Here is a 16929-nt window from a genome sequence, read left to right on the forward strand (position 1 = left end):
TTAACGTTACAATGAGAAGTTGAATGTTTGTTGTAATACGTCAATTTTAATATTAAATATTCGCGAAGCATAATTGAAAGTATATAAATGCCTGTACGACTCCACAAAAAAAATAAGACTGGTAATTTGAAGATTAACGCCATCTAACGCAGCCTGAGCTTCGGGTAACCTAAGCGAGCCACCTTAACACAAAAACAATATTTTTATGGAAATTTAACGCTTAATTGGACGTAGTTACGCAGAAACGTTCCAATCCACATGAAATTGTCATTAAGTTTTAGACCTTGTATGAAAAACAAAAGTCTTTCATTTCAATGACAATTTCAGATGGATTGGAACGTTTCTGCGTACGTCCAATTATCGTCACAAAACTGACAGTGAGTTAATTTTTGTTAACAACTTACGTTAATTAGGGGGTCCCAAATTCTGAAAATGCTCTTATACAAGAAAATATCTATTTTTAAACTTTAGCAACAAAATCATCACATTTCCCCACGTTATCCATTTCTCTGCTGTCCCCGGACAGCAAGACTACACGTCCAGGTTTCTCCTTGTCCAAGTTGCCGACAACAGAAGCCAGGTTGAGTTGCGAAGTGCCGCGCGCTGTGGTTCTGTAGTTCAGTCTTTAGACGGAAGCTTTCTGAACCAAAATTATGAACATCTCAACAATTTATACAATAAAATGGGCGAATCAACTTTCTGACCGACATTTTTGGTGTCTGGCGTTACTCAAAATGTCTCTGGAGTTACTATGAAATCGAACTTCTAGAAAACAGAGTTTCAGTTTATTGGCTCTAACAGTTAGGGTTATGTTCTATTATACACCATGATGTGAAAAATACCAATAAAATTCACTATTTAAGGGTTTAATTTTACAACGATGTTAATGTGCGGACAAGTTTGAGTCAGTCAAAAAGTTGATTCGCCCAAATAACTATTTTTAGGGTTCCGTACCAAAAAGGTACAATATGAACCCTTATGGTGCGACTTTATTATTTATTTATTTATTTAAACTTTATTGCATAAACAAAGAAACATGTACAAATGGCGGACTTAATGCCAAAAGGCTTGTCCGTTTATTTAAACTTTAGCAACAAAATCATCACATTTCTTCACGTTATCCATTTCTCTACTGTCCCCGGACAGCAAGACTACACGTCCAGGTTTCTCCTTGTCCAAGTTGCCGACAACAGAAGCCAGTTGAGTTGCGAAGTGCCGCGCGTTGTGGTTCTGTAGTTCTGTCTTTAGACGAAAGCTTTCTGAACAAAAATTATGAACATCTCAACAATTTAAACAAGAAAATGGGCGAATCAACTTTCTGACCGACATTTTTGGTGTCTGGCGTTACTCAAAATGTCTCTGGAGTTACCAAGAAATCAAACTTCTAGAAAACGGAGTTTCAGTTTATTGGATCTAACAGTTAGGGTTTTGTTCTATTATAAAGCATAAAATGAAAAATACCAATAGAATTCATTATTTAAGGGTGTAATTTTACAACGATGTTGTGCGGACAAGTTTGAGTCAGTCAAAAAGTTGATTCGACCAAATAACTATTTTTAGGATTCCGTACCAAAATAGGTACAAAATGAACCTATATGATTTAACTTCGTCCGTTTATTTAAACTTTAGCAACAAAATCATCACATTTCTTCACGTTATCCATTTCTCTACTCTCCCCGGACAGCAAGACTACACGTCCAGGTTTCTCCTTGTCCAAGTTGCCGACAACAGAAGCCAGTTGAGTTGCGAAGTGCCGCGCGCTGTGGTTCTGTAGTTCTGTCTTTAGACGGAAGCTTTCTGCGCACTGGGTGCATCTGGGAACAAAATAGATGTCCTATAATAGAGACTATTATAAGGTGAAGTATGTACTGTACCTGGTAATGGTTACGCTAAATAAATTAGGTACTTTATCATTATAACTAGATGTTTTTCTGGCACGGACGTCAAGTTGTTAGTGCTTGACAAAATAAAAACATCGACAATCTTTTTATCGATAAATAACTGTTAACGCCATGACTGGCAACACTGTCCAGGACAGCCAACCTACGGTCACCCCGCTGATCCAATGAGCGGCGGCCAGCGCCTCGACCTGCCGGACCAATAAGAATGAAGAATGAAGCGCCACAGTTCCCCCTTTCGCGTCACTATAAAAGCAAGGTGCACGGCACCAGCGACCCTTCTTTTCTAACCAAAATTCTCTCTCCGTTACGTGTCCTAGACTAGAACCTCTCACTGTACTAAAAATCCATTAAAAATGGTAATATTTTAAACCTGTTTTATTTAATGTCTGGGTTCCGGCTCAAACAATAACCAATTTTTACATAAGGTTATTAATTACCCCTAATAATAATCTCTAAAATCATTAATAATCATGTAAGAAATAGTTAATGTAAACTATTAAAATATGGTTCGTTTTATTATTATTGTCCATTTATTTTCAATGTGACATTTGTATAAAACATTAATGTTATAAACACATGAATTCAAGCCTATATTCCCTAAACGGGGTAAGCAGAGCACATGAAACTTAACATTCCGTGACACGGTAATAATTAATGACATAATTATAATAATTAATCACATATTGTAGTGTAAGTTAACGATGGACTAAATGTCGGAAGGAAGTCACTAGTGTCACTTCGTTCGTGCCAGAAAAAATTTTAGGTACATTTATCATAGACGCGGCTTACACTTTCGACATACTTGTATTGTAACCAACACATTATGTGGTCGCTCTGTTCGCAGCTGTATGATTTCTCCCTACTATGTAACCTGTAGCAACATTTAATTGCTTTCTTTGGCAAGATGGTGTATGTTGACTCTTTATAAACGCGCGGTTTTAGGTCATCAGGCTGAGGAGTGAAATCAAAACTACCTAATAATATCATTTTCGGGGACCCATATAGTGAGTTGGCGAGTCACCATCTGCCCACTTTTTTCATGTTATTTAACATATTATTAGTGCAGGTGCCATAATATTTTTCCATAGCCAAGTGTTACTAGTCCATTAGCATTTCAAACCAATAGCCAATTTATTGTTGTTCGTTTTTTTCTTACAATAGTCCTACACTAACCGGGGATTGTCCTTTGGTGCACTACCATAGTGCATACAAGGATAATCGCCGGTTGATATCACATGACCTTTAGAGTAAATTGTCTACTTACAAGGGACCTCTACGTGTTGGCTTCGGCCCCACGCATGCCTTCCAAATGCCCGGGACCCCATGGTCCCGAGAATTTGTAATCGACAATGAATGTGATAATATGGAATAAAATGAAAATGAAATGAAAACGTTTATTTATACTAACTTGTAGAGCATGTTCCCGAGGTGAGTGCGCCTGTGTTTGGCGAGGTCGTTGCTCTGCGTGAACGCGCGGTCGCACAGCTCGCAGCGATATGGCTTTTCACCGGTGTGTATTCTGTAGTGGCGCTTCAGGTGGTCCTTGCTTGTGAACCTGGGGTCAGAAGGGCTTATTGTTAGTTCCTGCAACTTGTTTTCCAAAATCACAAAGAAACCGTAAGTTAAACAACAAGAGAAAAATAACCTAATCACAAAATTAAAATTTTGAAAAAACCCCCGACCGCGACCTAGTGGACCGATTTTCATGAAACATGGCTAAGAACACTCCCGACTAACTCAGCTTTCAGACAAAAAAACTAAATCAAAATCGGTTCATCCGTTCGGGAGCTACGATGCCACAGACAGACACACACACAGACAGACAAACAGACACGTCAAACTTATAACACCCCGTCGTTTTTGCGTCGGGGATTAAAAAATATAGTTAATTACACTATATATAACAATTTTCGAAACAGTTTAAATTAGATTGTCATACCGCTAAACGTAATTATTTAAGCAAGAAAATTAAAAGTAGTTCCGATATAATTAAAGCAACGTGGAAAGTAATTAACGTGGAGACTGGTCGGTCAAAGCAAAGAACAAATGAACTGAAATTAAAAATTGATGGCAAAATTGTAGATTCCAATTTAGAAGTAGCAACAGAATTTGAAAAGTTCTTCACTGATATACCAGTTTCCACAACTAGGCACTTAAATTCATCACCCGCATCTGCCGTTACATTGTTAGAAGATAATGTCACAGAATGTAGTAGAGACCTTGTATTTGAACATGTTAGTACCTCAGATATAATTAAGGCATTTCAATCAATTAATGTTAAAAAAACTTGTGACCTCTGGGGAGTCTCTGTCCATGGTGTTAAATCTTTAATAGAAATTGTAGCGCCTGACTTGGTAGTTATCTTTAATAACAGTGTTGATTGTGGTGAGTTTCCTGATCTTATGAAACACAGTAAAGTCATTCCATTATTTAAATCTGGTAGCACATCCGACCCCACTAATTTTAGACCGATATCAGTGTTACCGACATTCAGCAAAATTTTTGAAAAGTTAGTGTTATTTCAGCTATTGCAACATTTTAACATCAATAATCTAATGCACAATAAACAATTTGGTTTTACACGGGGTCGCTCAACAACCGACGCTGGTGTTGAGCTAATCAAACAGATTTTCGATGCCTGGGAGGAGTCACAGGATGCCTTGGGTATCTTCTGTGATTTATCTAAGGCTTTCGATTGCGTCTGTCATGAAACACTGATCAGGAAATTGCACTACTATGGAGTGCGAGGATCGGCACTGAATTTAGTCAAATCTTACTTACACGATAGAATACAAAGGGTCGACGTGAATGGACAGCGCTCACCGGGGTCACTAGTCTCTATGGGTGTACCGCAGGGATCAATATTGGGGCCTTTCCTGTTCCTTATCTACATTAATGACCTGCCATATCTTGTAAAGACCCACCATGATATAGTATTGTTTGCAGATGATACTTCCCTTATTTTCAAAGTCAAACGTCAGCAACAAACTTGTGAAAATGTAAACAATGCTATTTCCGAAGTAGTTAATTGGTTTAGTGTTAATAACTTATTGTTAAATGAGAAAAAGACTAAATGTATTAAGTTTGTAACGAGTAATGCTAAAAATGAACAAGCAAGTGTCGTTGTGAAGGATGAGGAATTGGAACTGGTGGATAGTACAGTTTTTCTTGGCATAACTTTAGATTCTAAACTTCAGTGGGGTCCCCATATTGCTACCCTCTCGAATAGACTGAGCTCTGCAGCATTTGCAGTGAGCAAGATCCGTCAGTTAACAGACGTGGAAACAGCTCGATTAGTTTATTTTAGTTACTTTCACAGCATTATGTCATATGGTATTTTACTATGGGGCAGTGCTTCAGAGATAAATACCATATTTGTTCTGCAGAAGAGGGCTATTCGAGCAATATACAAAATGAACCATAGAGACTCACTTAGAGATAAGTTTAAGGACATTAATATAATGACAGTGCATTGTCAATATATTTATGAGAATATTATGTATGTACATAAAAACATTTGTAAATTTAAGAAAAACTGTGATGTACATAATATAAACACTAGAAATAAGCATAAGCTTGCAGTGTCCTTCACTCGGCTCCATAAAATTAAAAAATCATTCATGGGTAATTGTGTAAGATTTTATAACAAACTTCCTAATGCCATCACTGAACTGTCTTTTAATCGATTTAAACATTATGTAAAGCGTATACTGATCTCTAAAGCCTACTACAGCACACAAGACTACATGAATGATGAAACACCGTGGGATACAAGTATTGTTGAAAACCATTAATTATATAGCTTATTAATGATGATAATTGTTGATAATTCAATGTATTTTTATACAATTTTTTTGACATTTAGAATTTATTCTAGAAGTTTTTATACTAGTATTTTTTTATACAATTTAGATTGATATCATTTTATTAAATCAATGTAGTTTTAAAACAATATTGTTTATTGCACCAATAAATTGCTCTGATATTTAGAATAAGATGAATATTGTACACTGTTGACAATTTAAAAGTGCTTATTGTAAGCCTATTTGAATAAAGAATATTTTGATTGATTGATTGATTGATATACACATACATACAATCACGCCTGTTTCCCAGAGGGGTAGGCAGAGATCACGGATTTCCATTTACTACGATCCTTACAAATCACTTTCGCTTCACACACTTTCATAACGTTTCTCATACACGCTCGTCGGTTTCGAGTACTTCTGACCTGGCCTTTTTGCAATATTTCCCAGATTTGATCAAGAAAAGTTCGCCTAGGTCTTCCACTACCAACATATATATAGGTAGTAAAAATACGCTGCGAAAATAGTAAAAATAAGAAGCGCTGGTGGCCTAGCGGTAAGAGCGTGCGACTTTCGATCCGGAGGTCGCGGGTACGAACTTCGCTTTTCGGTGAAGGAAAACATCGTGAGGAAACCGGACTAAATCCAATAAGGCTTAGTTACCCTCCCTTCGGGTTGGAAGGTCAGATGGCAGTCGCTTTCGTAAAACTAGTGCCTACGCCAAATCTTGGAATTAGTTGTCAGGGCGGACCCCAGGCTCCCATGAGCCGTGGCAAATGCCGGGATAACGCAAGGAGGATGATGATATAGTAAAAATACATTTACTTCAGACATAGTACAAAACTTTGTAGTAAGTAATACGTGGTAATACTCAAGAGTGATAGAGCTAGTAAGGGCAAGTAAAAACTTTATAAAGACTTTCTAGGAAAATTATTTTGAACTTGATAGGTTGAACAGTTTTTAAAAAAATACAGGAAACTACGGAACCCAATTGTGTGAGTGCAACCCCTAAGTCAGACTGCTTCACCTTACCGTATGTATATTATAAGAAGCCATTGTGTAACATAAAACACCTATATTCCATAACCTATATTCACACAATAAACCTATATTCCATACAATCGGCTTGTCCTTTAGTCCCCTCACATGGCGACCCTGCCAGTGCGTCCTTGCGCTGCACTGACGGCGCGCCACGCCAGCGACGGAAAAAATAATACTTATAGGAAATTGATAGACAATGTGACAGTGCTGCATAGTGGACAGTTTGATTATACATACATACAATCATACATACAATCACGCCTGTATCCCATATAGGGGTAGGCAGAACACATGAAACTACTAAAGTTTCAGTGCCACTCTTGGCAAATAAGGGGTTGAAAGAAAACGAAACTGTGACATTGCAGTGACAGGTTGCCAGCCTCTCGCCTACGCCACAATTTAACCCATATCCCATAGTCGCCTTCTACGACACCCACGGGAAGAAAGGGGGTGGTGAAATTCTTAACCCGTCACCACACAGGCAGGCAGGCAGGGTTTGATTATACTTGTAAAATACGTCGGATTAATTTATAATTAGCATGCTTATATGGAACTTTCACACAAAAACTGAAGTCGATATTAAAACGTATTAATTCATATTCATATTCATACTCATACTCACTAATTTTCTTAGCCTGACTTTTGCCCAACATGGCCGGTTTTTTGAACAAGGCCTGAAAATTTAAAGATAAAATTTTATGAAAAACAATCAAATATTAGAACACAAATTTACTTCATAGGGCAGGCATCACATTGGTAAGGCTTGATGCCTCGGTGCCTCAGGATGTGCTTAGCCAATGAACTGCGCTGAAGCGCCACACTGCACATTTCTCATGATCGTATTTTAGATCTTTGTAAGGTCGCACCCGCGCCAGAATGTGTGGTGCCATGGGACTTTAGTTATAGAAATAAAAACAGATATGTTGTAGTCCTAAGGCACCCCAGAGATGCAAGGGCCTTCACGAGCTCGCGCCACGCCTTCCTATCTTCAGCGACCCTTGTGTTTTCGCTCCAGCTCAACCCTTCAGCTCCAGCTCAAAACAGATATAGGGACAAAGAAACTTACTTCATAGGGCAGGCGTCACATTGGTGAGGTTTGATGCCCCGATGCCTCAGGATGTGTTTAGCCAGTGAACTGCGTTTGGTAAAGGACCCGCCACACTGCTCGCAAGTGTACGCTCGCTCGCCAGAATGTGTGGTGCCGTGGGACTTGAGTTCACCTGGAATGAGAAGAAAGGTGTTTAATTTTGCCAAGGTTATATCGGAGTCATGCATGGGTGGAGCATGGGTTTTGCAGGAGTACATGGTGTCTTTTAAAATATTAATAATAAGTTTTTTATCATTTTCTACCTTAGTTTATGCGTCGCGTGTCTCGGGGCGCGCAAAGGGCGTCCGCGCCACGCCACCTGAGTGTAATTCAAAAAACGCCTCCTCACATTTTGTATAGGAAAGACGTAGGACGCGCCCCAGGTCTGAACGCCCCGAAGATCTGGTGTGGCCAGAAGTATAGTAACAATCTGAACTAAGATTTTCAGAACTCATTGTGAATGCTAAATATATTTTGAACCCAATCTGGGACATACTCATAAATATATTTAATTTAGCTACTTTGGATTTCAGGCATAGCTAAAGAAAATTGGCAATTGGCAATCAAAAACTTGCTTACAACTTGAATAAAGATTGCAATACCTCTTAAGTTTATGTTTCAAGGAATACTTCTAGAGAAATATATAAATTCTTAGTATTCTTACCTTTGCTGACAAACCTTTTAGGGCACAAACTGCAAGCAAATAACTTCAAACCTATATGCCTCTTTGTATGTTCATTAAGGTTAGTACTAGAGTCAAACTTCTTTCCACAGAACGGACATAAGTATGACTTCTCCTTCGTATGTATCTTTATATGTCTATTCAGTGTTGATAAATGTGAAGACGCCTTTGAACAGAACGGACAAACATGGCTTTTAACCCCTGCATGCTTATTTTCATGTTCTTTATAAATAATCTCCGAAGTAAATGTCCTTGGACAAAGAGAACACTTGTAAGGCCTATTCGTCTCATGGATAAGCTCATGTCTTTTTAAGTGACTTGTTTTCTTGAATACTTTCCGGCATATTGCGCAGCTAAGTATACGGGCTTTGTTAGTATGTTTACGCATGTGCCCTGATAATGATTGCATTGACTTAAAATGTGCAAGGCATATATTACAATCAAAGCTTTGATTCTCATTTTGGTCTATGGTCTCTACTTTATCTATTTGGTTGTGTTCTACTAAATGTTTAACATAAGTTGAATGATGTTTGAAAGTTTGCGAGCACAAGTTGCATGTGTAGGTAAGGTTTCATGTGTGCGTTTGTGTCTCTCTAGTTTTGACTTTTTTGGAAATTCTTTGTTGCAAATGTCACATTTATGTAATTTCTTAGTTTTTGATTTCGACTTCGCATTTGATAATTCTTGAAAAGATTCCGAAGTGATGCTGTCTTCATATGTTGAGTCCTGAATGTCTTGATATTCCTGCTCGTCAGGCTCAACTTTAATATTCAATTCTTGTGGTTCTTCATATTTTATTTCAATTGTCTTTGTTCTATCTCTTTGGTGTGAAATTTAAAATCAACTTCTTCTGCATGTTTTTTAAACTCATAAAAGTCTATTAAAGTTTTGTAACAATTATCACAAATACTCTTCGGTAACACATCAGAATAACTTATCTGAAATAATTGAAAGTAACTAAGTATTATTCTCTTTCAAAGTAGATTTAAAGTCAAAACTATGTAAGTTACTTTGATAAATAAAAGTTCGGTAAAATGAAGGTATATTAAAACTCCTAAGTTTATTTACCTTAATTGAAGTGCATGCTGTTATGATATCCACTGGACTCACAGAGTTTTCAACAGTGAAAATATTAATCATGTTAGTTTCCAAATTGGCCATGCATGTTCGACAGCATTTCGTAAATATTGTAGCGTCCTTAGTGTCCATAGCCACTACAGAGGCTCAGTAATATAATTTTAATTAAACTAAGCAGTAAAGTATCACAAAACAAAGTTTTCAGAACATTAATAACAAACTACTACATTACATTACAATAGGATGTGATTGTGATGTGATGTGATACATGAAAAGTGACGTTTAGGCTTGTGTCGTTCACGAACTATGAACTGTTAGGAATAAAATCCCATCAATGACCGAAATGAACTGAATCTTTCCGTGGTCTGAAAATCGGTCTTTGCTCATTTAGTTCAGTATAGGATCGGCGAGCGCGAGCGGTTTGGATCGAGAACGAATGTGTGACTGCGCCGACCGAGAGCGAGAGCTACTTAGCAGAGCAACAAAAAAAGTCAAGTTTTCATATTAAACTTCGGTTACTTATAACCTTTCGGCCCGGAATGTTACTATCTGTGGACTATTCGTATAATTTTGACACTATTCGGTCCCATTCGTTCTGATCTTTCCGACCGCAGTGGTCGCTGGTCTGGCTGAACTAAATGCGCAAAAGACCTAAAAGAGCGAACTAGTTCATGGGAGCGATTGAACGAGATCGGAGCGCTCCGATCAACGAACGAAACGGCACAAGCCTAGTGACGTTATGTGTCACTGTCATTGTTTAAAGCGGTAATACACGATCATACCGTATCCAACATTGAAGCTAGGAACATACTACGCGGACGTCCGTCGTAAATCGACCGCGACCGCGACCGATCAGTGTGCACGGAACAAAACATCCAGCGAGCCAGATTTCGAACGGACGTCCATGCGCTCAAGGCCACGTCCACGTCCGTCGACCGATAGTTTGCACGGCTATGTGTATTTCCATTGTCCAGATTCCCGTCCGCGGTCGATTCACGACGGACGTCCGCGTAGTGTGTTCCTAGCTTGATGCGATCCGTGCCATAGACAATGAAATGTGTTGACAGTGACACACTTTACTTAACACGTAGTTAGTACATACAAAAGTATTCGAGTGATCGAGATCGACTGGAACACATCATTTTTGAGTATTTGGATTAAACTTGTATTTTATTTTAAATCCAAACTATCTCTATCTATAGAGCCCTGAAGTATTTTTTCCTGTCGTGTGATATACACTTTATACATTAGTCTGTTTATAAACGTGTAAAGGTTTTGTAAGTGTGTGTGTGATGGGAAGGGGGCACATTTTTGTATGGAGTTGGCGTTCTTTTCCTAGTGAGTATTATATTCTTTGGTCTGTCTACACATGGCAACATTATTTTATCTGTCATGAATGTCATTCAAACATTTCAATACTGTCATTTGCGTAGCTTACCTCGTTTTGTAAAGTTCAAATCGTGTTAAGTAATCATTCGGAATATTAATAAAATAAAGTGACATACTAACGATTAAATAGTTATTTGTAAGAATAAGGTGTTAGTATAGCTTGCGGTGTGGAAAAGTGACCATTCGGTAAGTGTCAAATAGTTTTCTGATTAAATATTTCCGTATTTATTTTGCTCTGTAGTGAGCACCCGCTGTCGTGTTGTTTTATTTATTTTTGTGTTCAGGCTCGTCGTAAAACCGTTTCATTCTAGTTACTGATTAAACATTCCTTAGACGATAATTTTTTTTTCGTTTACAAATATCAAAATGTTAAAAATTAAAATGTTATGCTACATTGTTAACTTGAAATATGTATTATTGTTTATATTTTTGATTGCTTATTTAATATTAAATTTATTTTAGTTTGTTTATTTGTGGTTAATAATTCATAGCAAATTTACGTAATTAGGTATAGGTAGTCATTTATAGATAATAACAAAAAAAAATATTTAAAAGTGAAAATTATCAATTTGTTAAAATAAATGAATAAAATATTTGTTTATAAAAGCTTTCCTTTCTGATGAAATACAATGAAAATAATTATAATAACTTTTTCTTAACTGCAACCTTAATTGGTTAAGCATCACTTTTCCTGCCTATATACAATATGTATACAGTTCACTTTCAATGCTATGAAAAGTACTTATTAAGAGTTAGTAGATCAAGGCTCACTACTTGTTCAACTGTTTGTATTTACCTGTATTTTTACTTTGTTACTTTATTGACCAGTCTGGCTCAGTCGGTAGTGACCCTGTTTGCTGAGCTGCAGTCCTGGGTTCGAATTCCAGTAAGGGCATTTATTTGTGTGATGAGCACATATTTGTTCCTGAGTCATGGATAATGTATATAAGTATGTATTTATCTATTTAAGTCAGTATATTGTCGCTTAGCACCCATAGTACAAGCTTTGCTTAGTTTGAGGCTAAGTTGATCTGTGTAAGGTGTCCCCAATATTTATTGATTTTCTGATTTAAGTATTGTATTTTGATTTGTTGTTAATGTCAGAAATGATTAAGGTAAGGTGGGGTTTTTATTATTTATTTTATTTAAGGGTTTTTATTGAAGGGTAAGATGAAATATGTTCTGTATAGCTTTCAAGAAAAACCCTTCAATCCTCCCCCACTTTACCTTAATTAACACTTTCGAAACCGGGCTCTACGCGGCGCTACGACATTTTCGCTACATACGGGTTTCCCCATGTAATCGGCTACGCTTCTACGAGCGGTGTGCCCGACGGTCGGGTTCTTGGTAGCGAAAGTGTTAAAGATATACAACAATACAATTGCTGTGGCATTTGAAGCCTAAAGGGTCATTACGTTTCGAGCACAATAATGACCATATATTTAATCAGAAATGTAGTAGAGAAGGACCTTATTTAAAAAAGTTGCCAAAAATTCAATAAATTTGTTCCTCTTAGCTTTATTATAAAAATAGAGTTTACTATTTTTTTAATTGAAGTTTTTTTTTTGGTATTCCGTGAAGTACAATTTTGCAAATCATAATCTAAACGTGAGTTAAAACTGTTTAGGTATTTCATTAATCATGTATACAGTACACATAGGTAATAATAGGTATATAGCAGCAGCGGCTGGTCCATAAAAGCCGATTCCCACGCCTAAAATTGATTACTAGTAAAGTACCTAATGTTAAGGTAGGTTTCTTTTTGCTCAGTGTTGCCTAGCAGAAATTTTTACCAGCCCCCACTGGTATGTACTTAAAATTGACTAATTAATTATTCTTCTCTCACTAACATTTTTACTAGAAACGTAAAATTTTAGATAACCTTGTTTTGATCCTACTACACATAAAATTTTGTCGAGTTTAGAAACAAAGCAAATGCTAATTTGTTATTTGTTTACATGAAAGTTAAAATTCCATTGAAACCAAATGTGCATCCGAATGTACATTGGGCGGCTAGAGGATAAACATTACAGTAGAATTGAACAGTAAAGGTGCTGCCTCACTCACAAACCATTGCGAATATTGTAATAAACTTAATATACAATCAATTCTAGCTATACACATTGTATGTATGTGATTGCAGTTACTCATTTGCCTTAAGGATATAAATCAGTGTACTTCTAATGCATAATTTATTAACACAACTACCATTTCTTTAGTATTGAATTAAACCTTTATAACTATACGGATTAAGATCTTATTTACATTGCATTTGTTATTGTTTAATAATGAGTATGTAATGAATTGAGTCTCCTGACTACTGCCAAGGTTTGCACATGTGTGTGTAAAAATAAATTGTATAACGCATTTTGGCATTTGTGACACTAAAAATAGATGAACAACACGGTGTCTTAATGTGGACTGGCAGCTTTGGGAGGGTTAAAAATAGATAAAAATTATTGTTTTCCGCAAACATGAACTCTCAAGAAAAGTATAAAAATCTTTTAGAACTAGACTTAACTTCTAAAACCTATTATCATTTATAAGGTTTATGAATCCATACTAATATTATAAATGGGAAAGTGTGTGTGTCTGTTTGTTTGACCGTCTTTCACGGCAAAACGAAACGACGAATTAGCGTGAATTTTTAAGTGGAGGTAGTTGAAGGGATGGAGAGTGACATAGGCTACTTTTTGTCTCTTTCTAACGCGAGCGAAGCCGCGGGAAAAGCTCGTTATGAATATTTAAGAATGATTAGAGTGAAAAAATAATTTAGTAATAAGTTTCTCATTCAAGTTTCAAATTGAAGATTAATTTGAAAATACAATTTCACATAACTCGCGTGTGTAGGTTTTGGCCGATATCCAAATTACCTAATCATTTTATGTGTTTAATGTCCTGTCCAAAACTATCTAAACATACTTACAAATCGAACTTTAGTTTACAAGTTACACCAAAGATATATTTTATTTTATAACTCCCTATAATATAAATAGGGTCTTATAAAACGAAAATTGGAAACATCAAAAATTATGGCGCCACCCACACCTTTAGTTGATGTCCGGTTAGATTAATATATTGACTATTTAATAATTTTAACACATATCAGGTAAAAGATGGGTCAAAATCAAAATGCTTTTACGTAGATTACGTATACTACGTAAAAATAGGTATTCGTTAAATGACACCCTGTTAAGGCACATCAATATCACTTACTTTGACTCGTATTACACTTGACATTTACTTAGAGCTGTTTCACACATCCTATTTTGAATTAGCCGGAATTATTGTAAACAAAGGTGTGGCCGGTGCTATAAAAAATTTGCACCATTCGAGGTATTAAAATTGCCGATATTTTACAAGTTTATTAAAAATCTTTATATATTCCATTACACAAATAATGACTCTGTTTAAACGAAAACAAATTTCAACACAAAACGTTTTGGTATATTTATTGAAATTAAGAAGCCGTTTTTGTCTGGTACTTTGTTTATTGCTCTGGTATCACTGTTTTTAAATGAACCTGGGCGACCAAGTAGCGGGCCGCTAAATATTATTTTTCAGCAACTTTCGAGACTAGGTGGTAGTGAATTTTAATAGCTAATTAAAACCGACTTCAAATACGATGGTGCAAAATTAGGTGGTTATAAATTCAATTATTGGTTTTGTAAGTATCTGATATGACAGAACTTCGTCAATTTTGAACCGATTATTTTGACTTGCATGGGATCATAACATAATATACTACAGTCATCGTGTTCGATCGGTTCACGATTTTAAGTGTGTACCTAATAGAGTGATCGTTAATAACTGGTTACAAGTTATTTGTTTTCCGTCGGCCCTTACTTTGAGAACCCCTGACTTGAGCTGTGCGTGTTATTTTGACAGTGACAGTAGTTTGTACGTTTATTCCGTTCAATTCGTAATGGGAGTATACGTCCGATCCGATCCGTGATCAATAAGATCCGTCACCGTAGAACCATTTGTATTGTACATACTTAGGTACATAGTTTACGCGCCAGATCCGAAGACCGACGGAAAGAAATCGGATGACGGAGATCAAATGTAGTGTGTACAGGCCCCGTAGCCGAATGGCATTTCTCCGACGCCAAACGAAAGCGATACGCCGCTGGCTCTGTCGCGCCAATACGCAAGCGCGATAGAGATAGATATCTACTAGCGCTTCGTTTCGTGAGCGTTTCGTGAGCGATTGTGCCATTCGGCTAGCCACCCAGTACAGATACCGTAGTTGAATGGCATATCTGCGACGCGAAACGAAAACGAAATGCCGCGAAAGGTAGTCTGGCTCTGTCGCGCCAATACGCAAGAGCGATAGAGATAGATATCTACGAGCGTTTCGTTTCGTGAGCGTTTCGTAAGCGTTTGTGCTAGAGATGGGTCGAATATGGACTTTGCCGAATACGAATATTCGTCCGAACATTCGGTTCAGCTCTTACCGAACCGAACATTCGGCCGAATATTCGGTTACGCCATATTTTTAAAGCGGATGTTCAGATTAAAACTATTAAATGATTGATAATGGTTACACGTGTTACTACGACTATGTTTTCATGATTTAGTTGATAAATAAAACTTAATAGTTAAAACAACTCTGAACTCTTTTCAACTCTTGAACTACGGTTTTTTCAACTTTGTATTTATATTTTGATGCATAGGTAAATCTCTTTTTAGTAGTTCCTTAGAAACCCAGGAGGTTATTTTATTAGGTACCTATCCAATGGAATACGTAAGATCTTCATTAGTTATTTACTTTGTTTATTCGGTTAATATTCGGCAACGTAACCGAATTATTCTGCCGAATACGAACATTGGAAAACATGCCGAATATGTCGAATACCGAATATTTACCGAATATTCGGCCCATCTCTAGTTTGTGCCATTCGGCTACGTACCCTGTACCATACAAATAATTCTACGGCTAATAACGGATCTTATTTTCACGGATTCGGATCGGACGTAGTATGGAATTGCTCTTAGGGCATAGCACTTCACTTACTTTGACTTTTATTCTCTTTTATCACACTTAGGAATAGTTATTTGTTATACAAGGGGGCAAAGTTATATTTTAACGCCGAGTGTGGAATTGAAAAACGAGCAAGTGAAAGGATTCTATTGTTGAACCACGAGCGAAGCGAGTGGTTCGAGAATAGAATCCTGAACTTGCGAGTTTTTTAACACACGAGAAGTAAAATACATTTGCACCCGAGTGTAACACAAAACTTTTCCCCTCACTTCTAGCGAGGAAACTACATCGCAAGAAAATGCGTTTATCACTGCTTCCAGTAGTTCCACGGGTGGTAAATCATCTTAATTACTAGATTTAGCTACTTTTATCAATTTTAAAGCAGTTAATTTGACTTTATTCAAGGTCAAATTACTTTACCCACTAGTGGATAAAATGCGTTTTTACCCGCTGGTATTAAAGGACAAAACACGTGTTTCCGAGCTAGAGAGGGGAAAATAAACATATGCGTAGCCCTTTATAAATTCTTATGAATATTCAACCATTTTCCTTCACACGCCCAACACAATACTCACTTCGCGGTTTAGATAGTGGTGACGCGTCATTTAATAATTTTATTTTCCTTAGGTACTTACCTACCTGGACTTTGGTACCATTGTGACGCTTGATAAGCGTACGGACAGAATTTCAATATTCGTTTGGAGTAAATATTAGCGGTCATTGTCTAGGGGGCCTGGGCAAAATGACAGTCAAACTTTGTAGAGAATAACCTAACCACAAAATTAAAATTTTGAAAAAACCCCCGACCGCGACATACTTGACCGATTTTCATAAAACATGCCTAAGAACACTCCCGACTAACTCAGCTTTCAAACAAAAAAACTAAATCGAAATCCGTTCATCCGTTCGGGAGCTACGATGCCACAGACAAACACACACAGACAGACAGATAAACAGACAGA

At 36.9% G+C, this 16929-nt stretch overlaps 1 protein-coding gene across 1 annotated transcript; it reads right to left on the bottom strand.

Moving 5' to 3' along the window:
• Positions 1-1609: 1609 nt before the first annotated feature.
• Positions 1610-9822, bottom strand: LOC125235419 (gastrula zinc finger protein XlCGF42.1-like). Its single transcript, XM_048141977.1, has 5 exons — positions 9586-9822; positions 8500-9455; positions 7815-7968; positions 3310-3456; positions 1610-1814 (listed from the first exon to the last, which is right to left on the bottom strand). Exons 2-5 carry the CDS (start codon positions 8924-8926, stop codon positions 1619-1621), a joined length of 924 nt encoding a protein of 307 aa, XP_047997934.1. The 5' UTR covers positions 8927-9455; positions 9586-9822; the 3' UTR covers positions 1610-1618.
• Between the last annotated feature and the right edge of the window lie 7107 nt (positions 9823-16929).

The sequence above is a fragment of the Leguminivora glycinivorella genome, chromosome 17 (genome assembly GCF_023078275.1).
Source record: "Leguminivora glycinivorella isolate SPB_JAAS2020 chromosome 17, LegGlyc_1.1, whole genome shotgun sequence".
Lineage (NCBI taxonomy): Eukaryota > Metazoa > Arthropoda > Insecta > Lepidoptera > Tortricidae > Leguminivora > Leguminivora glycinivorella.

Coding starts and splice junctions, on each gene's coding strand:
- LOC125235419 (XM_048141977.1), bottom strand. CDS start 8,926: ATGCAATCATTATCAGGGCACATGCGTAAACATACTAACAAAGCCCGT. Junction 7,969..8,499: donor TAAAAGGTTTGTCAGCAAAG/GTAAGAATACTA, acceptor TTCTCATTCCAG/GTGAACTCAAGTCCCACGGC. Junction 3,457..7,814: donor TGTGACGCCTGCCCTATGAA/GTAAGTTTCTTT, acceptor TTCTGACCCCAG/GTTCACAAGCAAGGACCACC.